This window comes from Coregonus lavaretus (genome assembly GCF_964263955.1).
Source record: "Coregonus lavaretus genome assembly, chromosome: 4".
Lineage (NCBI taxonomy): Eukaryota > Metazoa > Chordata > Actinopteri > Salmoniformes > Salmonidae > Coregonus > Coregonus lavaretus.
This window is the reverse complement of record NC_139991.1, coordinates 31,940,187-31,963,682: the sequence shown is the minus strand read 5'-3', so window position 1 is coordinate 31,963,682 and position 23,496 is coordinate 31,940,187. Positions and strand designations below refer to the sequence as shown.

At 43.1% G+C, this 23,496-nt stretch overlaps 2 protein-coding genes across 2 annotated transcripts in view; one reads left to right on the top strand and one right to left on the bottom strand.

Annotated features, from left to right (window-relative positions):
• Positions 1-16,524, top strand: part of nop14 (NOP14 nucleolar protein homolog (yeast)) — a 44,043-nt gene extending 27,519 nt beyond the window's left edge. The window contains exons 16-19 of the mRNA XM_084159963.1: positions 5,602-5,749; positions 15,406-15,524; positions 15,901-16,056; positions 16,320-16,524. Coding sequence (XP_084016089.1) covers positions 5,602-5,749; positions 15,406-15,524; positions 15,901-16,056; positions 16,320-16,422 — 526 coding nt within the window. The 3' untranslated portion in view covers positions 16,423-16,524. The remainder of the gene's footprint in view (positions 1-5,601; positions 5,750-15,405; positions 15,525-15,900; positions 16,057-16,319) is intronic.
• A 1,881-nt stretch (positions 16,525-18,405) lies between these two features.
• On the bottom strand, positions 18,406-19,935 carry LOC311127407 (vimentin-like; the record flags this gene model as incomplete). The annotated part of the gene is made up of 2 exons (XM_084159257.1): positions 18,406-19,076; positions 19,446-19,935. The coding sequence occupies 2 exons, from the start codon at positions 19,933-19,935 to the stop codon at positions 18,406-18,408; spliced, it is 1,161 nt and encodes a 386-aa protein (XP_084015383.1).
• Between the last annotated feature and the right edge of the window lie 3,561 nt (positions 19,936-23,496).

Here is a 23,496-nt window from a genome sequence, read left to right as displayed (position 1 = left end):
GCGGAAAGAGCAGCTTGATATGGAGCGGGCAAGCTATAGCTCAGTGAGTTGTTTACATGCATGATGGAAAGACAAGTGTCCAGCACGAGATGCAACTGAAATTTTGCGTGTGGGGAGAGGGGGTCGAGGAGGAGGCTTGGCTTGAAGCGCTTGACATCTTTGATGACATGCATTATCTGAATTAAGCCCACATAATTATACCTACGGAGGAGCAGCTTCTATGGAGGAACTTTGAATGCCTTGAAACTTCAGAGTTGTCTTAACGTTGGACCAAAGAAGCTAGCTAGCTAACAAGCTTGTGTGTGCAGAATCACACTTGTAACATCAGTAGGCTACAGCTTTGCTGAGAAGGGGCTTGTACGCACGCGCGCACGTCCAAAGATTTTCAGCTGGCAGGCAGACGCTAGAATAAGTTTCTGACTGACAGAGGGAGGGCTTTTCATAGGCCTGGAAATTGTTTTTAAAATAAAGGGTTCTGTTCCGGACTGTTTCGGTCCCTGAATATAAAATAATAAAATAGAACAGAATATTTTTCCAAATGAAAATAGTTGCCAGTGTGAAGCTTATCTCACGTCTGGAACAGTTATTCTAAAAGAGTGATCATTTGTAACGGGGCTCAATTTGGCGAGTTGAAAGTCAATTTCTTCAGGGTTACAAACCAAATTCTGTTTTCTTTTCGATATACAGATGTTCGATTTAGTTTATTCGGCCTGTTCTTTGGAATTTTCTAAATGGATTAACAATTACCGGTACACATTGAACACTACAGTGATGTGTTACGGCCACAACATCTATTTGGTGAGTAGGCCGAGGCTTAATGATTCTAATGAAAATTGCTCTTTGTCTTTATCAAACAAATGTTTTTGCATTTTTTCAGTGTGGAACCTGTACGTTTAGGGGGGTTATAGCCTAGGCTAACCAATTCTAAATGGCACTAGCAGTTCGCAAAGTAGTCTAAAGGCATCCGTATGCTTCCCAGCCAAAACAGTTCGGAAAAGTTTGCATGTATTATGACATTTTGTGACGTTTTTGTTATTTTTGGACTTCGGTGAGGGTACACATTTTTTCTGGAGGCAAGCTGAAATCGGTAGCCGTAATCTACGCCCCTTCGTCGGTGAATGGTCAACAGTTGGGATTCTTCAATAAAGTGTTTGTCGTTGTCACGATCGTCTACCAATGAGGAGGACCAAGGCGCAGCGTTGCAAGCAAACATATTCTTTAATAAGTGAAACACGATCAAAACAAACAAAGACGATAACGTGACAGTACACGGTGAAACTAAACTAACTCGAAACATAGAACGGTGGCAGCTAGTACTCCGGAGACGACGACCGCCGAAGCCTGCCCGAACAAGGAAGAGGAGCAGCCTCGGCCGAAACCGTGACAGTCGTCATTCAACGAGAGACGACTCGTTTTCCATTGAGAAATTCTGCACCAAACAGTTAAATTAGTTAGATGTAAAGTTGCGCAACTAAAAACGTCACAATTAGTGACCGGTTTCTTGAGTTATCGTAGATTAATTCTGACTATTTTGAGGAAATTTCTACTTGGCTCATCGCGCTCTAGCGACTCTTCCTCTAGCTTGTGTGTGTGTGTGTTGACGCAATTGAGTGAGAGACACGGAGGTGAAAGGGAATTTAGGGAGAGAAACTGATGCTTGGTTTGTTTTTTGTTGTGCCCCGCAAATGCACATGTACAAATGGAACACTAGAGGGACAACATTTTTCTTGCCCGTTCGGGAAAGCACATTCCACCAAATAGTTTTACAGTATTCGATTTTTTAAAATCTCTGGTTAAAGATCGAGTTTTGACGTCCTTTCGTGGACTCGATTACTCATGCCTAGCCCTCCTAGTAGGCTGTGCACTACTTTTGACCAGAGCTCTATACGCACTGTAAAGGGAATAGGGTGCCATTTGGGATGCAGATGTAGTGTAGGAGGAGTGAAGAGGGTAATCATGGATTAAGTGTTGTAGAGGGCTGCATTCCCACGGGATGCCCATGGGCATAACCCGCAGTCCCTGCAGTTATATCCACAGGACGGCGGCTTTAGGGTCATGAAGTATTGTGTGGATGAAGGGCGGGTGTGTAGTGGCGGGTTGAATAAAGAGAAAATGATACATAAAATATCCTTAAATGTAGAGTTGTTGCGCAATTCATATTTAGGCTACACTGAGGTTTCTCTTTCATTATTTTTTATCTGAAGTTAGGCCCTAAAGCTTAGGCGACGCACTAACTGCAGGGCGCCAAATACCCACCAAATGCTTTTTGGGAGCTTGGGCAGAAAAAGTTAACGTCCATCCACTGAGGCAAAAAGGACAATGTCTGAGTTTAATTCAATAAGAGAAAAGATGTGGAGAGTTGAAAATAAATAGAAGGGAGGGCCAGAACAGTAGTCTAATGTTTGGGAAAGATTTGGTAGTGGTAAAAGATGAAATGATATGTGTGATTTGTGAGGCGCTATACAAATTCACAGTCACAAGATGGGGGACTTCAAAATGGCACCTCAGGGGAACTATACTGTTCAGATGGGTTAAATGGAGTAGCCTAAATTACATTTAGGGTTAAATGAAGTAGCCTAACTGAAATTTTGGACACTGACTAGGTCTATAACATCTCACATACCCTAATATAATATTTAACCCCTGCAGAATTAAGCATTTTTCTTACAGTAAAATGATACACCAAATGTACATTTTTACTCTGGATAAAAAAATAATCTGCATCTTAAAAGAATGAATGTGTGTCTGTAAAGGTGCTATCTTTCTCAGCATCATAAAAGCTGATAGTATTTCAACTACATAAAATATGCATCCAAGCCAAACTGAAATCTTATCAAAGACATGTTGGGTCGTTTTAAGTTTAATTTCCTTAAAACTGGTCAAACTGTCATTTTGAAAATGTTGCAAAGAAAATATTTCCTGTGTTTTTTTGTTGCATTTTCTCCCCGGTCTCTAAATGTCTTTGCTGGGCGAGAGAAGCAGAGATGAAAGAAAAACTTGACCGATGTCAACAAGATTTGAAGCATTTATTCTGTCAATTTATGACATTCTGGTGAGCAAGGGTTTTGTCTTCTAGGGCAACAAGTAATGACAAGAGAAGCTGCATGTAGGGTATCTAATTATAGACAAGTTGACTAACAAATAGCCTACCTAAATGTCAGACATTATAAGCAAAAACATACAGTGAGGGGAAAAAAGTATTTGATCCCCTGCTGATTTTGTACGTTTGCCCACTGACAAAGACATGATCAGTCTATCATTTTAATGGTAGGTTTATTTGAACACTGAGAGACAGAATAACAACAAAAAAATCCTGAAAAACGCATGTCAAAAATGTTATAAATTGATTAGCATTTTAATGAGGGAAATAAGTATTTGACCCCTCTGCAAAACATGACTTAGTACTTGGTGGCAAAACCCTTGTTGGCAATCACAGAGGTCAGACGTTTCTTGTAGTTGGCCACTAGGTTTGCACACATCTCAGGAGGGATTTTGTCCCACTCCTCTTTGCAGATCTTCTCCAAGTCATTACGGTTTCGAGGCTGACGTTTGGCAACTCGAACCTTCAGATCCCTCCACATATTTTCTATGGGATTAAGGTCTGGAGACTGGCAAGGCCACTCCAGGACCTTAATGTGCTTCTTCTTGAGCCACTCCTTTGTTGCCTTGGCTGTGTGTTTTGGGTCATTGTCATGCTGGAATACCCATCCACGACCCATTTTCAATGCCCTGGCTGAGGGAAGGCGGTTCTCACCCAAGATTTGACGGTACATGGCCCCGTCCATCGTCCCTTTGATGCAGTGAAGTTGTCCTGTCCCCTTAGCAGAAAACCCCCCCCAAAACATAATGTTTCCACCTCCATGTTTGACGGTGGGGATGGTGTTCTTGGGGTCATTGGCAGCATTCATCCTCCTCCAAACACGGCGAGTTGAGTTGATGCCAAAGAGTTCGATTTTGGTCTCATCTGACCACAACACTTTCACCCAGTTCTCCTCTGAATCATTCAGATGTTCATTGGCAAACTTCAGACGGCCCTGTATATGTGCTTTCTTGAGCAGGGGGACCTTGCAGGCGCTGCATGATTTCAGTCCTTTACGGCGTAGTGTGTTACCAATTGTTTTCTTGGTGACTATGGTCCCAGCTGCCTTGAGATCATTGACAAGATCCTCCCGTGTAGTTCTGGGCTGATTCCTCATCGTTCTCATGATCATTGCAACTCCACGAGGTGAGATCTTGCATGGAGCCCCAGGCCGAGGGAGATTGACAGTTATTTTGTGTTTATTCCATTTGCGAATAATCGCACCAACTGTTGTCACCTTCTCACCAAGCTGCTTGGCGATGGTCTTGTAGACCATTCCAGCCTTGTGTAGGTCTACAATCTTGTCCCTGACATCCTTGGAGAGCTCTTTGGTCTTGGCCATGGTGGAGAGTTTGGAATCTGATTGATTGATTGCTTCTGTGGACAGGTGTCTTTTATACAGGTAACAAACTGAGATTAGAAGCACTCCCTTTAAGAGTGTGCTCCTAATCTCAGCTCGTTACCTGTATAAAAGACACCTGGGAGCCAGAAATCTTTCTGATTGAGAGGGGGTCAAATACTTATTTCCCTCATTAAAATGCAAATCAATTTATAACATTTTTGACATGTGTTTTTCTGGATTTTTGTTGTTGTTATTCTGTCTCTCACTGTTCAAATAAACCTGCCATTAAAATTATAGACTTATCATTTCTTTGTCAGTGGGCAAATGTACAAAATCAGCAGGGGATTAAATACTTTTTTCCCTCACTATATATATATATATATATATATATATATATATATATATATATATATATATTATAGTTTTTCTTACGGATATATTACATTTACATAAGTATTCAGACCCTTTACTCAGTACTTTGTTGAAGCACCTTTGGCAGCAATTACAGCCTTGAGTGTTCTTGGGTATGACGCTACAAGCTTGGCACACCTGTATTTGGGGATTTTCTCACGTTCTTGGGGAGCGTCGCTGCACAGCTATTTTCAGGTCTCTCCAGAGATGTTCAAGTTTTGTTCGTTTATTTGAGCAGTAATTAGACTGGCACCCACTTTCCTGTTTAAATCAGTTGATTGTTTCCTTTATAACATACGCATACCACCCCTCCCACAAACTACCTACACCCATCATAGCCACTGCCCAAATGAAGTCAGTGCTGAGAGAAAGCCTTCTGGTCTTCACAGGAAGACATTCTTGTGGGGCTTACAAAGACAGATGCAGGGTTGAGTGAGTGTGTGTGTGTGAAGAAACCAAGACAGAGTGGGGGCTGCGTGGTTGTGTGAAGAGTCTCAGTGCCATGGTAGTTGTCAACGCTGTGTTAGCTTCCAGGCCTCATGGGTGGAGACTAGAGCGAAACAGTATGACCCTGGTAGGGTAGTGGACGTCACACACACTTAGACTCCACCCCAGGTGACTAGGAGTGTGTGTGTGTCTGAAATCTCAACATTCCCTATGAATGGGTCATTGTATGTGGCTGTGTCCGTGTGTGTTTTTGCGCGTCTGTGGGTCCGGTCATTAAACTAGTGTGTCTTCTGTCCTAATGATGTCCCCCCCCCCCTCCCAGGCTGTCTGCTGTGGCCACCTGTCTGGACCTGCTGAAGCGCTGCTCCTCGCTCTACAGAGAACTCACTTCCTACTCGCACATCTTTCAGCCAATCACAACCCTGCTCTCCAAACATCTTCCAATCAAAACGTATCCTGCAGCCTTACAGGTGAGTAGAAATGTAGTGTCATCCAAAGACAACTTAGTTGGGCTGCCCTGGGTAAATGTTTCTGCAGTAAAACACTTCTCAAGAAAAGTTGAAGACCGTTACAAAGTGTTGTGGTTAACAAATCAGGGATTAGTTAGATTTGTCAATCAAGCACCGTTTTAATTAGTTTTTTTTTTTTTTTGCAAGAGGATAGAGTTGAGTATGTTCATTCTCTTCACCTGTCACTGAAACGCTTATCAGCCTTATTTAACAGTAAGGAGGTCAATGCCTTCCACGGGCGGTGACCCCTGGAGTTTTACATCTGATTACAAAAAAGAAAGAACTGTAATCAGTTATGTTAGCAGCAAAAATATTGTAATCAGATTACAGATACTTTTGAAAAACCAGATGATTACATCTTGGATAACTTTTAAATTCAGAAAGGGTGTTTGCAACAAACAAAAAACATTGAAACCTTTTGTTTTCTTAAAGACATTCAATTCAGCATTGAAAATAAATACAGTGCATTCGTAAAGTATTCATACCCCTTTACTTTTTCCATATTTTGTTATGTTACAGCCTTATTCTAAAATTGATTAAATTGTTTTTTTTTTTCCCTCATCAATCTACACACACTACCCCATAATGACAAAGCAAAAACTGGATTTTAGAAATGTTTGCAAATGTATTAAAAATAAGAAACTGATATACATAAGTATTCAGACCCTTTACTCAGTACTTTGTTGAAGCACTTTTGGCAGCGATTACAGCCTTGAGTCTTCTTAGGTATGACACTACAAGCTTGGCACACCTGTATTTGGGGAGTTTCTCCCATTCTTCTCTGCAGATCCTCTCAAGCTCTGTCAGGTTGGATGGGGACGTCGCTGCACAGCTATTTTCAGGTCTCTCCTGAGATGTTCGAACGGGTTCAAGTCCGGGCTCTGGCTGGGCCACTCCAGGGCATTCAGAGACTTATCCCGAAGCCACTCCTGCATTGTCTTGGGTGTGTGCTTAGGGTTGTCCTATTAGGTGAACCTTCACCCAAGTCTGAGGTCCTGAGCGCTCTGGAGTGAGTTTTCGTCAATGATCTCTCTGTTCTTTGCTCCGTTCATCTTTCCCTCGATCCTGACTACTCTCCCAGTCCCTGCCGCTGAAAAACATCCCCACTGCATGATGCAGCCACCACCATGCTTCACCGTAGGGATGGTGCCAGGTTTCCTCCAGACGTGACGCTTGGCATTCAGGCCAAAGAGTTCAATCTTGGTTTGATCAGACCAGAGAATCTTGTTTCTCATAGTCAGAGTCCTTTAGGTGCACCCCAAGCGGGCTGTCATGTGCCTTTTTACTGAGGAGTGGCTTCTGTCTGGCCACTCTACCATAAAGGCCTTATTGGTGGAGTGCTGCTTAGATGGTTGTCCTTCTGCAAAGTTCTCCCATCTCCACAGAGGAACTCTGGAGCTCTGTCAGAGTGACCATCGGGTTCTTGGTCACCTTCCTGACCAAAGCCCTTCTCCCCCAATTGCTCAGTTTGGCTGGGCGGCCAACTCTAGCAAGAGTCTTGGTGGTTCCAAACTACTTCCATTTAAGAATGATGGAGGCCACTGTGTTCTTGGGGACCTATAATGCTGCAGAAATGTTTTGGTACCATTCCCCAGATCTGTGCCTCGACACAATCCTGTCTCAGAGCTCTACGGACAATTCCTTCGACCTCATGGATTGGTTATTGCTCTGACATGCACTGTCAACTGTGGGACCTTTATATAGATAGGTGTGTGCCTTTCCAAATCATGTCCAATCAATTGAATTTGCCACAGGTAGACTCCAATCAAGTTGTAGAAACATCTCCAATGATGATCAATGGAAACAGGATGCACCTGAGCTCAATTTCGAGCCTCATAGCAAAGGGTCTGAATACTTATGTAAATAAGGTATTTCTGTTTTTCATCTTTAATACATTTCTAAACCTGTTTTCGCTTTATCATAATTGGGTATTGTGTGTAGAGTGAGGGGAAAAAATGAATTTAATCCATTTTAGAATAAGGCTGTAACGTAACAAAAAAGGAAGTGGTCTGTAAACTTTCTGAATGCACTGTGGGTGCAAGTTAAGTTTCTTCCACCTAAGCAAGTCTGACCACAAGTCAGAGACCACTATGCGTTTTGATGGATCCTTCTTGTCTAATTCTAATGCAGGGGGTCCAATCTGGCCCGCGGGTGGTTTTGAGTAGAAAAAAATAAATGATAAACACACTGTAGTACACGTTTATCCAGAGCGTCCCAAACATGCTCAGTGGGTGACATGCCTTGGAAGAACTGGGACATGTGCTCGCCAGAGGTAGCCTGACTGCCATTAGGTACCGAGATGAGATCCTCAGACCCCTTGTGAGACCATATGCTGGTGCGGTTGGCCCTGGGTTCCTCCTAATGCAAGACAATGCTAGACCTCATGTGGCTGGAGTGTGTCAGCAGTTCCTGCAAGAGGAAGGCATTGATGCTATGGACTGGCCCGCCCGTTCCCCAGACCTGAATCCAATTGAGCACATCTGGGACATCATGACTCGCTCCATTCACCAACGCCACGTTGCACCACAGACTGTCCAGGAGTTGGCGGATGCTTTAGTCCAGGTCTGGGAGGAGATCCCTTAGGAGACCATCCGCCACCTCATCAGGAGCATGCCCAGGCGTTGTAGGGAGGTCATACAGGCACGTGGAGGCCACACACACTACTGAGCCTCATTTTGACTTGTTTTAAGGACATTACATCAAAGTTGGATCAGCCTGTAGTGTGGTTTTCCACTTTAATTTTGAGGGTGACTCCAAATCCAGACCTCCATGGGTTGATACATTTGATTTCCATTGATCATTTTTGTGTGATTTTGTTGTCAGCACATTCAACTATGTAAAGAAAATATTTAATAAGATTATTTCATTCATTCAGATCTAGGATGTTATTTTAGTGTTCCCTTAATTTTTTTGAGCAGTGTATGTGTGTGTGTATATGTATATATATATCTTAGCCAAATACATTTAAACTGTGTTTCACAATTCCTGACATTTAATCCTAGTAAAAATTCCCTGTCTTAGGTCAGTTAGGATCACCACTTTATTTTAAGAATGTGAAATATCAGAATAATAGTAGAGAATTATTTATTGAAGCTTTTATTTCATCAGATTCCCAGTGGGTCAGAAGTTTACATACGCTCAATTAGTATTTGGTAGCATTGCCTTTAAATTGTTTAACTTGGGTAAAACGTTTCGGGTAGCCTTCCACAAGCTTCCAACAATAAGTTGGGTGAATTTTGGACCATTCCTCCTGACAGAGCTGGTGTAACTGAGTCAGGTTTGTAGGCCTCCTTGCTCGCACACACTTTTTCAGTTCTGCCCACAAATGTTATATAGGATTGAGGTCAGGGCTTTGTGATGGCCACTCCAATACTTTGACTTTGTTTTCCTTAAGCCATTTTGCCACAACTTTGGAAGTATGCTTGGGGTCATTGTCCATTTGGAAGACCCATTTGCGACCAAGCTTTAACTTCCTGACTGATGTCTTGAGATGTTGCTTCAATATATCCACATACTTTTCCTTCCTCATGATGCCATCTATTTTGTGAAGTGCACCAGTCCCTCCTGCAGCAAAGCACCCCCACAGCATGATGCCGTGCTTCACGGTTGGGATGGTGTTCTTCGGCTTGCAAGCTACCCACTTTTTCCTCCAAACATAACGATGGTCATTTTGGCCAGACAGTTCTATTTTTGTTTCATCAGACCAGAGGACATTCCTCCAAAAAGTACGATCTTTGTCCTCATGTGCAGTTGCAAACCGTAGTCTGGCTTTTTTATGGTGGTTTTGAAGCAGTAGCCTCTTCCTTGCTGAGCAGCCTTTCAGGTTCTGTCAATATAGGACTTGTTTTACTGTGGATATAGATACTTTTGTACCTGTTTCCTCCAGCATCGTCACAAGGTCCTTTGCTGTTGTTCTGGGATTGATTTGCACTTTTCACACCAAAGTATCTCTAGGATACAGAACGTGTCTCCTTCCTGAGCGGTATGATAGCTGCGTGGTCCCATGGTGTTTATACTTGCGTACTATTGTTTGTACAGATGAAAGTGGTACCTTCAGGCGTTTGGAAATTGCTCCCAAGGATGAACCAGACTTGTGGAGGTCTACAATTATTTTTCTGAGGTCTTGGCTGATTTTATTTTTATTTTCCCATGATGTCAAGCAAAGAGGCACTGTGTTTGAAGGTAGGCCTTGAAATACATCCACAGGTACAACTCTAATTGACTCAAATGATGTCAATTAGCCCATCAGAAGCTTCTAAAGCCATGACATCATTTTCTGGAATTGTCCAAGCTGTTTAAAGACACTAAGTTGACTGTGCATGTAAACTTCTGACCCACTGGAATTGTGATACAGTGAATTATAAGTGAAATAATCTGTCTGGAAACAATTGTTGGAAAAATTACTTGTCATGCACAAAGTAGATGTCCTAACCGTCTTGCCAAAACTATAGTTTGTTAACAAGAAATGTGTGGAGTCCAACCTAAGTGTATATAAACTTCCAACTTCAACTGTATGTATGTATGTGTGTATATATACAGTGGGGAGAACAAGTATTTGATACACTGCCGATTTTGCAGGTTTTCCTACTTACAAAGCATGTAGAGGTCTGTAATTTTTATCATAGGTACACTTGAACTGTGAGAGACGGAATCTAAAACAAAAATCCAGAAAATCACATTGTATGATTTTTAAGTAATTAATTTGAATTTTATTGCATGACAAGTATTTGATCACCTACCAACCAGTAAGAATTCCGGCTCTCACAGACCTGTTAGTTTTTCTTTAAGAAGCCCTCGTGTTCTCCACTCATTATCTGTATTAACTGCACCTGTTTGAACTCGTTACCTGTATAAAAGACACCTGTCCACACACTCAATCAAACAGACTCCAACCTCTCCACAATGGCCAAGATCAGACAGCTGTGTAAGGACATCAGGGATAAAATTGTAGACCTGCACAAGGCTGGGATGGGCTACAGGACAATAGGCAAGCAGCTTGGTGAGAAGGCAACAACTGTTGGCGCAATTATTAGAAAATGGAAGAAGTTCAAGATGACGGTCAATCACCATCGGTCTGGGGCTCCATGCAAGATCTCACCTCGTGGGGCATCAATGATCATGAGGAAGGTGAGGGATCAGCCCAGAACTACTGGCAGGACCTGGTCAATGACCTGAAGAGAGCTGGGACCACAGTCTCAAAGAAAACCATTAGTAACACACTACGCCGTCATGGATTAAATTCCTGCAGCGCACGCAAGGTCCCCCTGCTCAAGCCAGCGCATGTCCAGGCCCGTCTGAAGTTTGCCAATGACCATCTGGATGATCCAGAGGAGGAATGGGAGAAGGTCATGTGGTCTGATGAGACAAAAATAGAGCTTTTTGGTCTAAACTCCACTCGCCGTGTTTGGAGGAAGAAGAAGGATGAGTACAACCCCAAGAACACCATCCGTGAAGCATGGAGGTGGAAACATCATTCTTTGGGGATGCTTTTCTGCAAAGGGGACAGGATGACTGCACCGTATTGAGGGGAGGATGGATGGGGCCATGTATCGCGAGATCTTGGCCAACAACCTCTTTCCCTCAGTAAGAGCATTGAAGATGGGTCGTGGCTGGGTCTTCCAGCATGACAACGACCCGAAACACACAGCCAGGGCAACTAAGGAGTGGCTCCGTAAGAAGCATCTCAAGGTGCTGGAGTGGCCTAGCCAGTCTCCAGACCTGAACCCAATAGAAAATCTTTGGAGGGAGCTGAAAGTCCGTATTGCCCAGCGACAGCCCCGAAACCTGAAGGATCTGGAGAAGGTCTGTATGGAGGAGTGGGCCAAAATCCCTGCTGCAGTGTGTGCAAACCTGGTCAAGACCTACAGGAAACGTATGATCTCTGTAATTGCAAACACGTTTCTGTACCAAATATTAAGTTCTGCTTTTATGATGTATCAAATACTTATGTCATGCAATAAAATGCAAATTAATTACTTAAAAATCATACAATGTGATTTTCTGGATTTTTGTTTTAGATTCCGTCTCTCACAGTTGAAGTGTACCTATGATAAAAATTACAGACCTCTACATGCTTTGTAAGTAGGAAAACCTGCAAAATCGGCAGTGTATCAAATACCCCACTGTATATATACAGTGGGGAAGAAAAGTATTTAGTCAGCCACCAATTGTGCAAGTTCTCCCACTTAAAAAGATGAGAGAGGCCTGTAATTTTCATCATAGGTACATGTCATCTATGACAGACAAAATGAGAAGAAAAAAAATCCAGATAATCACATTGTAGGATTTTTATGAATTTATTTGCAAATTATGGTGGAAAATAAGTATTTGGTCAATAACAAAAGTTTCTCAATACTTTGTTATATACCCTTTGTTGGCAATGACACAGGTCAAACGTTTTCTGTAAGTCTTCACAAGGTTTTCACACACTGTTGCTGGTATTTTGGCCCATTCCTCCATGCAGATCTCCTCTAGAGCAATGATGTTTTGGGGCTGTCGCTGGGCAACACGGACTTTCAACTCCCTCCAAAGATTTTCTATGGGGTTGAGATCTGGAGACTGGCTAGGCCACTCCAGGACCTTGAAATGCTTCTTACGAAGCCACTCCTTCGTTGCCCGGGCGGTGTGTTTGGGATCATTGTCATGCTGAAAGACCCAGCCACGTTTCATCTTCAATGCCCTTGCTGATGGAAGGAGGTTTTCACTCAAAATCTCACGATACATGGCCCCATTCATTCTTTCCTTTACACGGATCAGTCGTCCTGGTCCCTTTGCAGAAAAACAGCCCCAAAGCATGATGTTTCCACCCCCATGCTTCACAGTAGGTATGGTGTTCTTTGGATGCAACTCAGCATTCTTTGTCCTCCAAACACGACGAGTTGAGTTTTTACCAAAAAGTTCTATTTTGGTTTCATCTGACCATATGACATTCTCCCAATCCTCTTCTGGATCATCCAAATGCACTCTAGCAAACTTCAGACGGCCTGGACATGTACTGGCTTAAGCAGGGGGACACGTCTGGCACTGCAGGATTTGAGTCCCTGGCGGCGTAGTGTGTTACTGATGGTAGGCTTTGTTACTTTGGTCCCAGCTCTCTGCAGGTCATTCACTGGGCCCCCCGTGTGGTTCTGGGATTTTAGCTCACCGTTCTTGTGATCATTTTGACCCCACGGGGTGAGATCTTGCATGGAGCCCCAGATCGAGGGAGATTATCAGTGGTCTTGTATGTCTTCCATTTCCTAATAATTGCTCCCACAATTGATTTCTTCCAACCAAGCTGCTTACCCATTGCAGATTCAGTCTTCCCAGACTGGTGCAGGTCTACAATTTTGTTTCTGGTGTCCTTTGACAGCTCTTTGGTCTTGGCCATAGTAGAGTTTGGAGTGTGACTGTTTGAGGTTGTGGACAGGTGTCTTTTATACTGATAACAAGTTCAAACAGGTGCCATTAATACAGGTAATGAGTGGAGGACAGAGGAGCCTCTTAAAGAAGAAGTTACAGGTCTGTGAGAGCCAGAAATCTTGCTTGTTTGTAGGTGACCAAATACTTATTTTCCACCATAATTTGCAAATAAATTCATTAAAAATCCTACAATGTGATTTTCTGGATTTATTTTTCTCAATTTGTCTGTCATCGTTGACGTGTACCTATGATGAAAATTACAGGCCTCTCTCATCTTTTTAAGTGTGAGAACTTGCACAATTGGTGGCTGACTAAATACTTTTTTTCCCCACTGTATGAGTGTGTGTGTATATATACAGTGAGGGGAAAAAAGTATTTGATCCTCTGCTGATTTTGTACGTTTGCCCACTGACAAAGACATGATCAGTCTATAATTTTAATTGTAGGTTTATTTGAACAGTGAGAGACAGAAAAACGCATGTAAACATTTTTATAAATTGATTTGCATTTTAATGAGGGAAATAAGTATTTGACCCCTATGCAAAACATGACTTAGTACTTGGTGTCAGAACCCTTGTTGGCTATCACAGAGGTCAGACGTTTCTTGTAGTTGGCCACCAGGTTTGCACACAGTTTTGTCCCACTCCTCTTTGCAGATCTTCTCCAAGTCATTATGGCTTCGAGCCTGACGTTTGGCAACTCGAACCTTCAGCTCCCTCCACAGATTTTCTATGGGATTAAGGTCCATCGTCCCTTTGATGCGGTGAAGTTGTCCTGTCCCCTTAGCAGAAAAACACCCCCAAAGCATAATGTTTCCACCTCCATGTTTGACGGTGGGGATGGTGTTCTTGGGGTCATAGGCATTCCTCCTCCTCCAAACACGGCGAGTTGAGTTGATGCCAAAGAGCTCCATTTTGGTCTCATCTGACCACAACACTTTCACCCAGTTCTCCTCTGAATCATTCAGATGTTTATTGGCAAACTTCAGACGGGCCTGTATATGTGCTTTCTTGAGCAGGGGGACCTTGCGGGCGCTGCAGGATTTCAGTCCTTCACGGCAAAGTGTGTTACCAATTGTTTTCTTGGTGACTATGGTCCCAGCTGCCTTGAGATCATTGACAAGATCCTCCCGTGTAGTTCTGGGCTGATTCCTCACCGTTCTCATGATCATTGCAACTCCACGAGGTGAGATCTTGCATGGAGCCCCAGGCCGAGGGAGATTGACAGTTATTTTGTGTTTCTTCCATTTGCGAATAATCACACCAACTGTTGTCACCTTCTCACCAAGCTGCTTGGCGATGGTCTTGTAGCCCATTCCAGACTTGTGTAGGTCTACAATGTTATCCCTGACATCCTTGGAGAACTCTTTGGGCTTGGCCATGGTGGAGAGTTTGGAATCTGATTGATTGCTTCTGTGGACAGGTGTCTTTTATACAGGTAACAAGCTGAGATTAGGAGCACTCCCTTTAAGAGTGTGCTCCTAATCTCAGCTCGTTACCTGTATAAAAGACACCTGGGAGCCAGAAATGTTTCTGATTGAGAGGGGGTCAAATACTTATTTCCCTCATTAAAATGCAAATCAGTTTATAACATTTTTGACATGTGTTTTTCTGGATTTTTTGTTATTCTGTCTCACTGTTCAAATAAACCTACCATTAAAATTATAGACTGATCATTTCTTTGTCAGTGAGCAAATGTACAAAATCAGCAGGGGATCAAATACTTTTTTCCCTCACTGTATTGGTATGGGAATAGGGGTAAAGCAGTATATGAATGACCTTCACACAGGCTAGCAAGATGCTTATTGCAATAGAACATTGTCTCAGTTCAGCTGCTTACCCTCACAGAAATGCTCACTATTTCACCACTAGTTGCAATTGATGTAGGATTTGTTGACGTGCAAGTTGTCTAACACATGGTGTTTTTGTACAGGTGTTTTTTAATACATGTTGAAATGTATCTGAAAACGGTACAATCTTCTACGCCGGGTAGCTGTAAAGCCCGTTGTCACTGTTGGGTGTAAAAATGGCTTCATAAATGACATTTGATTTTAAATTTGCTTCAAGCTGATTCAGTGTGTATGATAACTGTTTTAGCGTAATATTTTCTTAACATTCAACCTTTCATCTGGTTCAGTATTGATGTTAATTGTATGCTTTAGCTTTTCTAATATATGCTCTAATATTGAACACTTTTCTTTTATCTTCTTGTCCCAGGAGCTTCATGGAGAAATCCTTGCGGCCATATCCGGTTCCCTGACGTCACATCCTCTCCTGGTGTTTGAGAAGAAGAAACCCATTCCCCTCAAACTATTCACACCAAAGATTGTAGAAGTGTGAGTGAAACCTCTAAATTCAGTTATTTGTGTGGAGAAAAAGAAAGGAAAAGAAAGTGATTGTATTCCCTTGTAATGTCATCTTCAATCCATTCCCCTCAAGTTGTTTACACCAAACATTGTAGCGTGAGTGAGACTCATCTTAATTCAGTTATTTGTGTAGCATTACCCCTCTGAAGATTAAGATAGAGAAGGATTGTATTCCCTTGTAGTGTCACATGCACCCATTTGGCTTACATCAAAGATTGAAGAAAGATTGTGAGACTGAATTAATTTATGTATAACAAACTCTTATGAAAATTAGAGTACAAAATAAATATGTTCCCCTGTAGTGTCACCTTCATAAGTCATTTTGTAAACCTTCTCTCAATTCCAGGCTGGACTATGGGAAGAAGCGAGGGAACACAAAGGAGGAGAGGGAGAAGGAAAGGTTGAACCACAAGTATAAGAAAGAGTTCAAGGGAGCTCTGAGAGAGATCCGTAAAGACACCCGCTTCCTGGCCCGAGAGAAACTCAATGAGGTCATGGGCAGGTCTGTATGACATCACATACATACACTTATCACTAAAACACATACCAGTCTGGTCTAGTGGTAGCACTGCCAACTCCTGACTACATACCCCTTGGCGAAGGGTATTTGAGCCCCACCTTGGCCACTTTCCCTTCTGTGCCCTTCACCTTTCTACAATCCCCCGCTTAACCACTGTTCTTTTTATTAAAAAATACTTGAAAATATATGGACTTCTTACATGTGCAGATGACCTGATGTTTTTTTGCTTCCCTCTTTGTGTGTAGGGATGCGGAGAGGAAGAGGAAGGTGAAGGAACTGTTTGGCAGTCTGGCCACCCAGGAGGGAGAGTGGAAGGCTCTGAAGAGGAGGAAGAACAGCAGACACTGACCTATTCAGAACTGCTTTGTATTGTCAGTTACAAACTTTGTAGTATTTTCTATTATCCTTTTGTTTTCAACATTGTTGAATAAAATTGCTGAGAACAACATGCATGTTTTGTTGGTTGATATTTATTGAGCCACTTCATTCTAACCAGTGTGTATAGAATGCTCATGGTTTTGATGTTATTGACTCGCCACTCCGCCTATCATGAAAAATATGTTCTATACATTTTGAGGTGTCAACTTGTCACCACAATGGTTCAAGGATATGCAATATCAATTTGTTATACCTGAAATGGAATCCAATGCAAATGTTCTTCCTTTGTCCCAATAATCTTTGCGTTGACTCAACCTGGTCTCAGAGCATTTCGTATTATTCTGTACGTAAATCCAATACACTCCATTTAGTGTATGTTACATTTTGTATGTTATGAATTACAATTCGTATGATAAATTACGAATTGCAAAAAGTTAATTTGCTAAACCTACAATATGTTAAGAATTTACAAAACGTATGTTACAAATTCAAATTAGTTGTGGCTTACATTCTCTAGGCTTGGAGTTTGGTTAAAAGGGTTGGGGTTAGGGGAAGGGTTAGCTAACATGTTAAGTAGTTGCAAAGTAGTTGAAAGTTGCTGAAGTTGTCCGTGATGAGATTCGTACATGCAACCTTTGGGTTGCTAGATGTTTGCGTTATACGCACACCCAAGCACCCTACTTTAGTTTTGCTTTAAGTGACCCGTCTTATGTTATGTTTGGTATGGTTACACATATCATACTAATTTCAGTGTCCTGGATTTACGTTTACTATGTTAAGTCTAGTCTGAGACCAGCCTGGTTGACTTGGTGTAATCTTACCATGTACATAAAAATATATATACCGGTATGCATTTGTTCAAAGTAATAAACATCATTGTATTTGTTGCTTTCATTTAGTCTGAGCGCAAATGTTTTAGCGTTTCACCACATTTCAGAGTGCAGTAACAATTTCTAGTCAGATTTTGGTTATTCTAATACAAGGTTGTTGAGAGATCCTACATCTCTGACAATAAACCCAGTCATCATTTTAGATGGAAACTATTAAGAGATTAAAAATTATTACCAGAAACAAACCACAGCAGTTGTATGAACTCAAGTCAAGCTTTATTTATTATGTAGTAGTTGGTGTACATTTATGTAAACGTCTTTAGTTATCTTACATAAAATGGGGGTGGGTCACGGGGTTTAAATTAAAATAAAGGGGATGTTTTTGTTTGAGGAGTTAACCATACAGGAGAAGGGTGCTTCGACGTTGGAGAGAGGTTGACAGGGTCAGGCAGGACTGGGGGGGATGGATGACAAGGGCCGGTTGGGGGAGCGGAAGGTGTGATGGGTAGGACTTGGGGAGAAGGTAGAGTGCTGAGGGCCTCAGTGGGGGGGGGTTGAAAGGGGTGGGTGGGGGAGGTTGGACGGGAGGAGATGGGGTAGTGGAGGGAGAAGTTGGCAGGGACAGGTAAGTCTGGGAGGGCTGACGGGTGGGAGAGACTGTAGGGGGCTCAGGCGGTCAGTCTGGCAGCTGTGTGGGTCTCCACACTGAGGTGGTCCTCTCTGTGACCGCTCCTACATGGAGGAGAAACAGGTTTCATATGGAGGAATGAATCAGTGTACATAGAGACAGATAGTAAACGGCACAATTGAAAGTGACTATGGAAATTAAATATATATGGTGGGTACCTTTTTATTAGAAGTTCTCTGTCTGGAATGATATTTAGACACCTACAAATATAATAAATGTTTTAGTTCTGCTGTGTTGAAAGTGTGAACAGTGCTTTGGTGTTGCAAGTATATATTAGAATAATTTTCTGATCTCAACACATTTTCCTTTAAGGCTTAGCCTCGCAACAAGCCATAAAGCCAGTCAGTCAAACAACTTTCACTATAACTCATGCTCTACGTCAAAGCACCACTTAGAGGACACTAGTGTTACCCATCCATCGGTGACCAACCCACCTTAAGCTTCTTTCCCTGCCGATATCCCCAGCCTGCTCTCCTCTCCCTCCAGCAGCTTTCTGTAGACGGCGATCTCGGCGTCCAGCTTCAGCTTGATGTGCAGCAGCTCCTGGTAGTCGGCCAGGTACTTGCCCATCTCCAGCTTGGTCTCGCAGAGTTGGTTCTCCAGCTGGGCAATGATGCCCTCCAGGCTTCCGACCTTATCCATGTGGGCCATCTCCATGTCCTCCAGCTGCTGCTCCAGGGCCATGTTGCGTGACCTCAGCCCATCAATCTGGTTCTGGAGGTCTGTCACCTGGTTGTGGAAAGTGATGATCTCTTCTTTAATCGACTTCATCTGCTCCTCTTTCTTGCCAGCAACTTCTTTGAGAGTTTCGAACTTGCCCTTGTACCACTTCTCGGCTTCCTGTACGTTTTTGTCCGCCACAGACTCGATCTCGGCGCGCATGTTGCGCAGGTATGCAGCCAGGTCTGGTCGGTCGCCATCAATTTCCGCAGTCACCTTGGAGTCCTCGATCTGCTTCATGAGGTCAGCGACTTCCTCGTCGTGAAGCTTCTTGAGGAACTCTATCTCGGCCACCAGCTGTTCGACACGCTTTTCAAGCTCCGCCTTCTGCAGGGTGGCATTGTCTACGTCTTGACGGAACTCCCTCAAGATCATCTCTGCCTCCTCTGGAGATGGACAAACGGGGGAGATGAGTAGATGGGTTAAAACATTACAGCAACAATGTTATTATAGTATTGGGATCAGGTTCACTTGGTGTATGTAGACAAAACGTTGGCTGATCATACAACCCTACGAGTACAAGCGATCTCAATCAACCAAAGGTATGCCTAGAAACATTGTGTAGTCAAATTTGACAATTTTGATTCTTCAAGGAATAAAAGGAAAGCTAGAAATCCTGTGTTCTTCATGGAAACAATAGTACATTATATTATCTACAATTAGGTTTATATCATCATACAATAATGTCAATATAGGAGACGATCGAGATCAGCAGATCTCTCCAGCCAGTGGTCAGTGTGGGACTGGGACCATACCTTTCAGTGCCTGCTCCTCTTCCAGTTTCAGCCTCCACACCTCCTCCTCCTCCTCAATGTATCCCCTCTCGATATCAGCAGCTCCCTTCTCATTGGTCAAGGCTTCGATCAACTCCCTCATCTCCTTGAACTTGAGATCATACTCTTCTCCGATGCCGGTGGGGCCTCCCTTGAAGCGGCCCTGTAGCGCGGCGAGCTCGGCAGTCAGCTGGGCGTTCCTCTGTTCAAGGACCTGAACCTTCTCGATGTAGCCGGCGAACCTCACGTTCAGCTCCTGCATCTCCTCCTTCTCGTTGGCATGCTGCTGGTGTATCTCTGTGCCGACTTCCACGGCGGAGGACGCATTGCCACCCTGGTATCCGGACCGTCCTCTGTTGTTGTACGAGGAACCACGGCACCGGGAGGGAGAGGGGCTTTGGACCCGCATACTGCTTCGAGAGCCACTCACCTGCAGTGACTGGGATTTCTGGGAATAGGAAGCTCCTCTCATGTTTGGTTCTCAGTGTGTTACAAAGTGTGTTCTAGAATCAGATTTTGTTTGAGTATAGTTCCAGTTCCACCAAAAAGGATTGGAAGGCCTCTTGTGTTCTCTTTCTTTGCTGGCTGGCCCACCTTGCTACTGTACTGACGGTCTCTCAGATCGACCTGTGGCTTTTATAGGGCCACAAAGAATGTCTCAGACTCCCTTGAAACTCTCACAGGGTTTTGACATGTTTTAAATGTGGATCATCACTCTCTTCCAAAGACCTGCAACACCACAGTCTTCATTAGCTAGCTAGCATTGCATTGTTAGTAGCGGGGACGGGTGGAGTTTGTGCGGCCCACACGCCTCCGTGTGAAATAGTGATATGAGCATGTATGCCCACTATTTCTCACTATTACTTAGGGCACCGCTAGGGACTCGGGAGGGTATGGAGGGCATCGCGCACATTGGGAAACACTGACGAAGTGACTGTGCTTTGGCAACATATTTTCCTGTAAGTCTTTCCGGCACAGCTCCACGGTAGCCTCCCTCACACATTAATCAGGATGTCAGACACCATTGCAGTGATGACATTCTTTGAACAATTAACCATCTCCAAGAATACCAAGAGACTTCCTAATGCTGGGAACGGTATTAAGGAGAGCAGTAGGGTACTGCTTCATTTGAGTCTCCATGTAGTCTCAGGATAATGTATTATGCCAAATAGGGTTATAATGATAGTAAAGCCATTCCTTGATATTTTAGATTCAGGTGCGTCTATTTGTGTACAGTAAGAAAAGCCTATATTAGAACTATGGACAACCACTATGTCAGTAAAATGGTCTAAAGCACATGCAACTAAGCACTATTGAAATGTTTAAAAGTGGTAACCTGAACTGATTGATGAGACACTTGGTTTCTTTAGTTTGTACAGTTTGCTCACACACTCGAATCACATTGAAATCACTTTACAACCCCTCCTTTCATGACATTTTCACTCATTTCTACATTCATGGACATGAGATTACTTTAGTTGACCAAATGGTGAAGTAATACTCTTGTATTAGGTAACATTAGCTATGTATTACATAGCTAGATGTGTGCTGTGTCTATGTGGGTGTATCTGTATCTGTGTGATGCCTCCAGCCCAAGTTGTCAGTCCCCTGTGAGGGCTCTACATTCATGGATATAAGATGACGTCTTCACCAAATGAGGAATTAATACCTCAATATACCACATGTTCAGTAGTGAGTCATGATTAGCTTGCTGCTAGCATTAGTGTGATGTGGGTGTATCTGTATGCTGCCTCCATGCCTATAGCCCCATACTCATTCCATTGTGAGGGCCTCAATCTTTATTCTCCATTTATTGATATTCACCCTCTCTCTGGTCAAGAGAAGACATATCTCATGTTCAGTAGATAGCCATGATGATTAGCTATCTAGCTGTGTGTCAGTGTATCTATTTGTACGCCTCCAGCCCCAGTCAGACTCATTCCCCTGCTAGGCCTCTACATTAATGGATATAAGATTTAAGTAATGCCTCAATATACCACATGTTTAATAGTGATTTATGATTAGCTAGCTGCTAACAGTGTGCTGTGTGTGGGTCTTTCTCTGTACAATATCTGTTTTAATGCCTCCAGCCCCAGTCAGCCTCATTCCCCTGTGAGGGCATCGGCACTGAGCAGGTTCAATCTCTAGGGTGCTTGTTAATTGGCTTGGGCCTCTGCTGTGACACATTTACATTTACATCATTTAGCAGACGCTCTTATCCAGAGCGACTTACAAATTGGTCACAAACACGTCATGGAGACCAACCCTGCAGGCTCCAACCACACACTGTAGTGTGCATCCCAAATTTACATTTTAGTCATTTAGCAGACACTCTTATCCAGAGCGACTTACAGTAGTGGGTGCAAACTTTTTTATACTATTCTCTATGTAGTGCACTACTACATACTATTCCCTGTGTACACTACTTTTGTCCAGAGCCCTATGGGTTTCCCATTGCGGCCCTGGACAAAAGTGCACTATAAAGAGAATAGAGTGCCATTTGGGACGCAGACGACTGACTCTCCCCTCCTCCCCACCCAAGGCTATATGGGAGAGGCACTTGGATCTCCAGCAACAGTGTTAACTTTTGGTTTCTCTAGAGTATACTGCATGGAGTCCAGGGTCATGATGAAGTAGGGAGGAGGAGAACATGTTTTAAAACGAAACGGGCGGAAACTAGCGTTCTTATTGAAGAAGTTCAGGTAGTACCACCTTGCGGTTACTGATACATTTCGTGCCTACTTAACGCATTCCTGGTTTACAATAAGTCACTTAAGTTTGTGGTCTAACCTCGTCTGGAAACTGATTATTGTCTGACTGTGTTTTCTGTGACTTTAGAGGTAGTTGTTAGAGGTGGTTGAAGTGCTCTGTTTCCCTTTTGACTCCAGGAAAAAACATTTGTCTCTTGATATGTGCAGAATAACAACACAGTGTATTGCAATCTGTGTCAATATGATAATATACAGTGACAACAGTGCATTGCTATCTGTGGTCACAATAAGACTGCCATTTTAGGGAAAGTACTTTGACCTAGTAATGATGTTTCTATATTTAATTGTCAATAAATAAAAAATGTGGACAAGCAAGTCATGTTTATTTTTCTTTGTGTGAGTATCTCCTAGTTAAAAACCTAGAAAAAGCATATTGTCTAATCATATTTACCTTGCCTGTGTCTCTGGTGATTAAGATGCCTTTGGCATTGATCATCTACAAACAGAGAGCTGATATGACTACACACACCACACAGCTGACACACACACAGGTAGTGTCTATGGGGGCTGTCAATGCCTTCTGTCCTATTTCCAGTGCAGTCAAAAACTAGATTTTCCTGTGTTTCATATACACAGTTTATTAGGTACACCCATCTAGTACTGGGTCGACCCCACCCTCCCCCCCTTTGCCTCCAGAACAGCCTGAATTCTTCAGGGCATGGAAAGGTTGCTCAATTGGTATCAAGAGACCTAATGTGTGCCAGGAAAACATTCCCCACATCATTAAACCACCGCCACCAGCCTGTACTGTTGACACCAGGCAGGATGGGGCCATGAACTCATGCTGCTTACTCCAAATCCTGACTGCATTCAGCATGACGCAACAGGAACCGGGATTCGTCGGACCAGATTGCTTTTCCATTCCTCAATAGTCCAGTGTTGGTGATCGGGTGCTCACTTGAGCTGCCTCTTCTTGTTTTTAGCTGATAGGAGTGGAACCCTGTGTGGTCGGCCCATCCATGACAAGGACCAACGAGTTGTGCGTTCCGAGATGTCCTTCTGCACACCACTGTTGCAGTGGCGATTTTAGCATGTAAATCTTGGTGGGGCAAACAAAAACAACAGTGGTGTGCAGAACAGAACAGTGGGTGAAATTAAGAGGGAAAAATAGACCAAATTATTAGGGTGAGGCACATGGGCTACTAACAGCTTACTACACAACATACACTTAGTATTACTTTCTTAGCTACAGTTTACATATCTACCTGGCATATTGCATCATTTATGCAGCAGCGTACAATACATTTTTGGACTCACCTTGT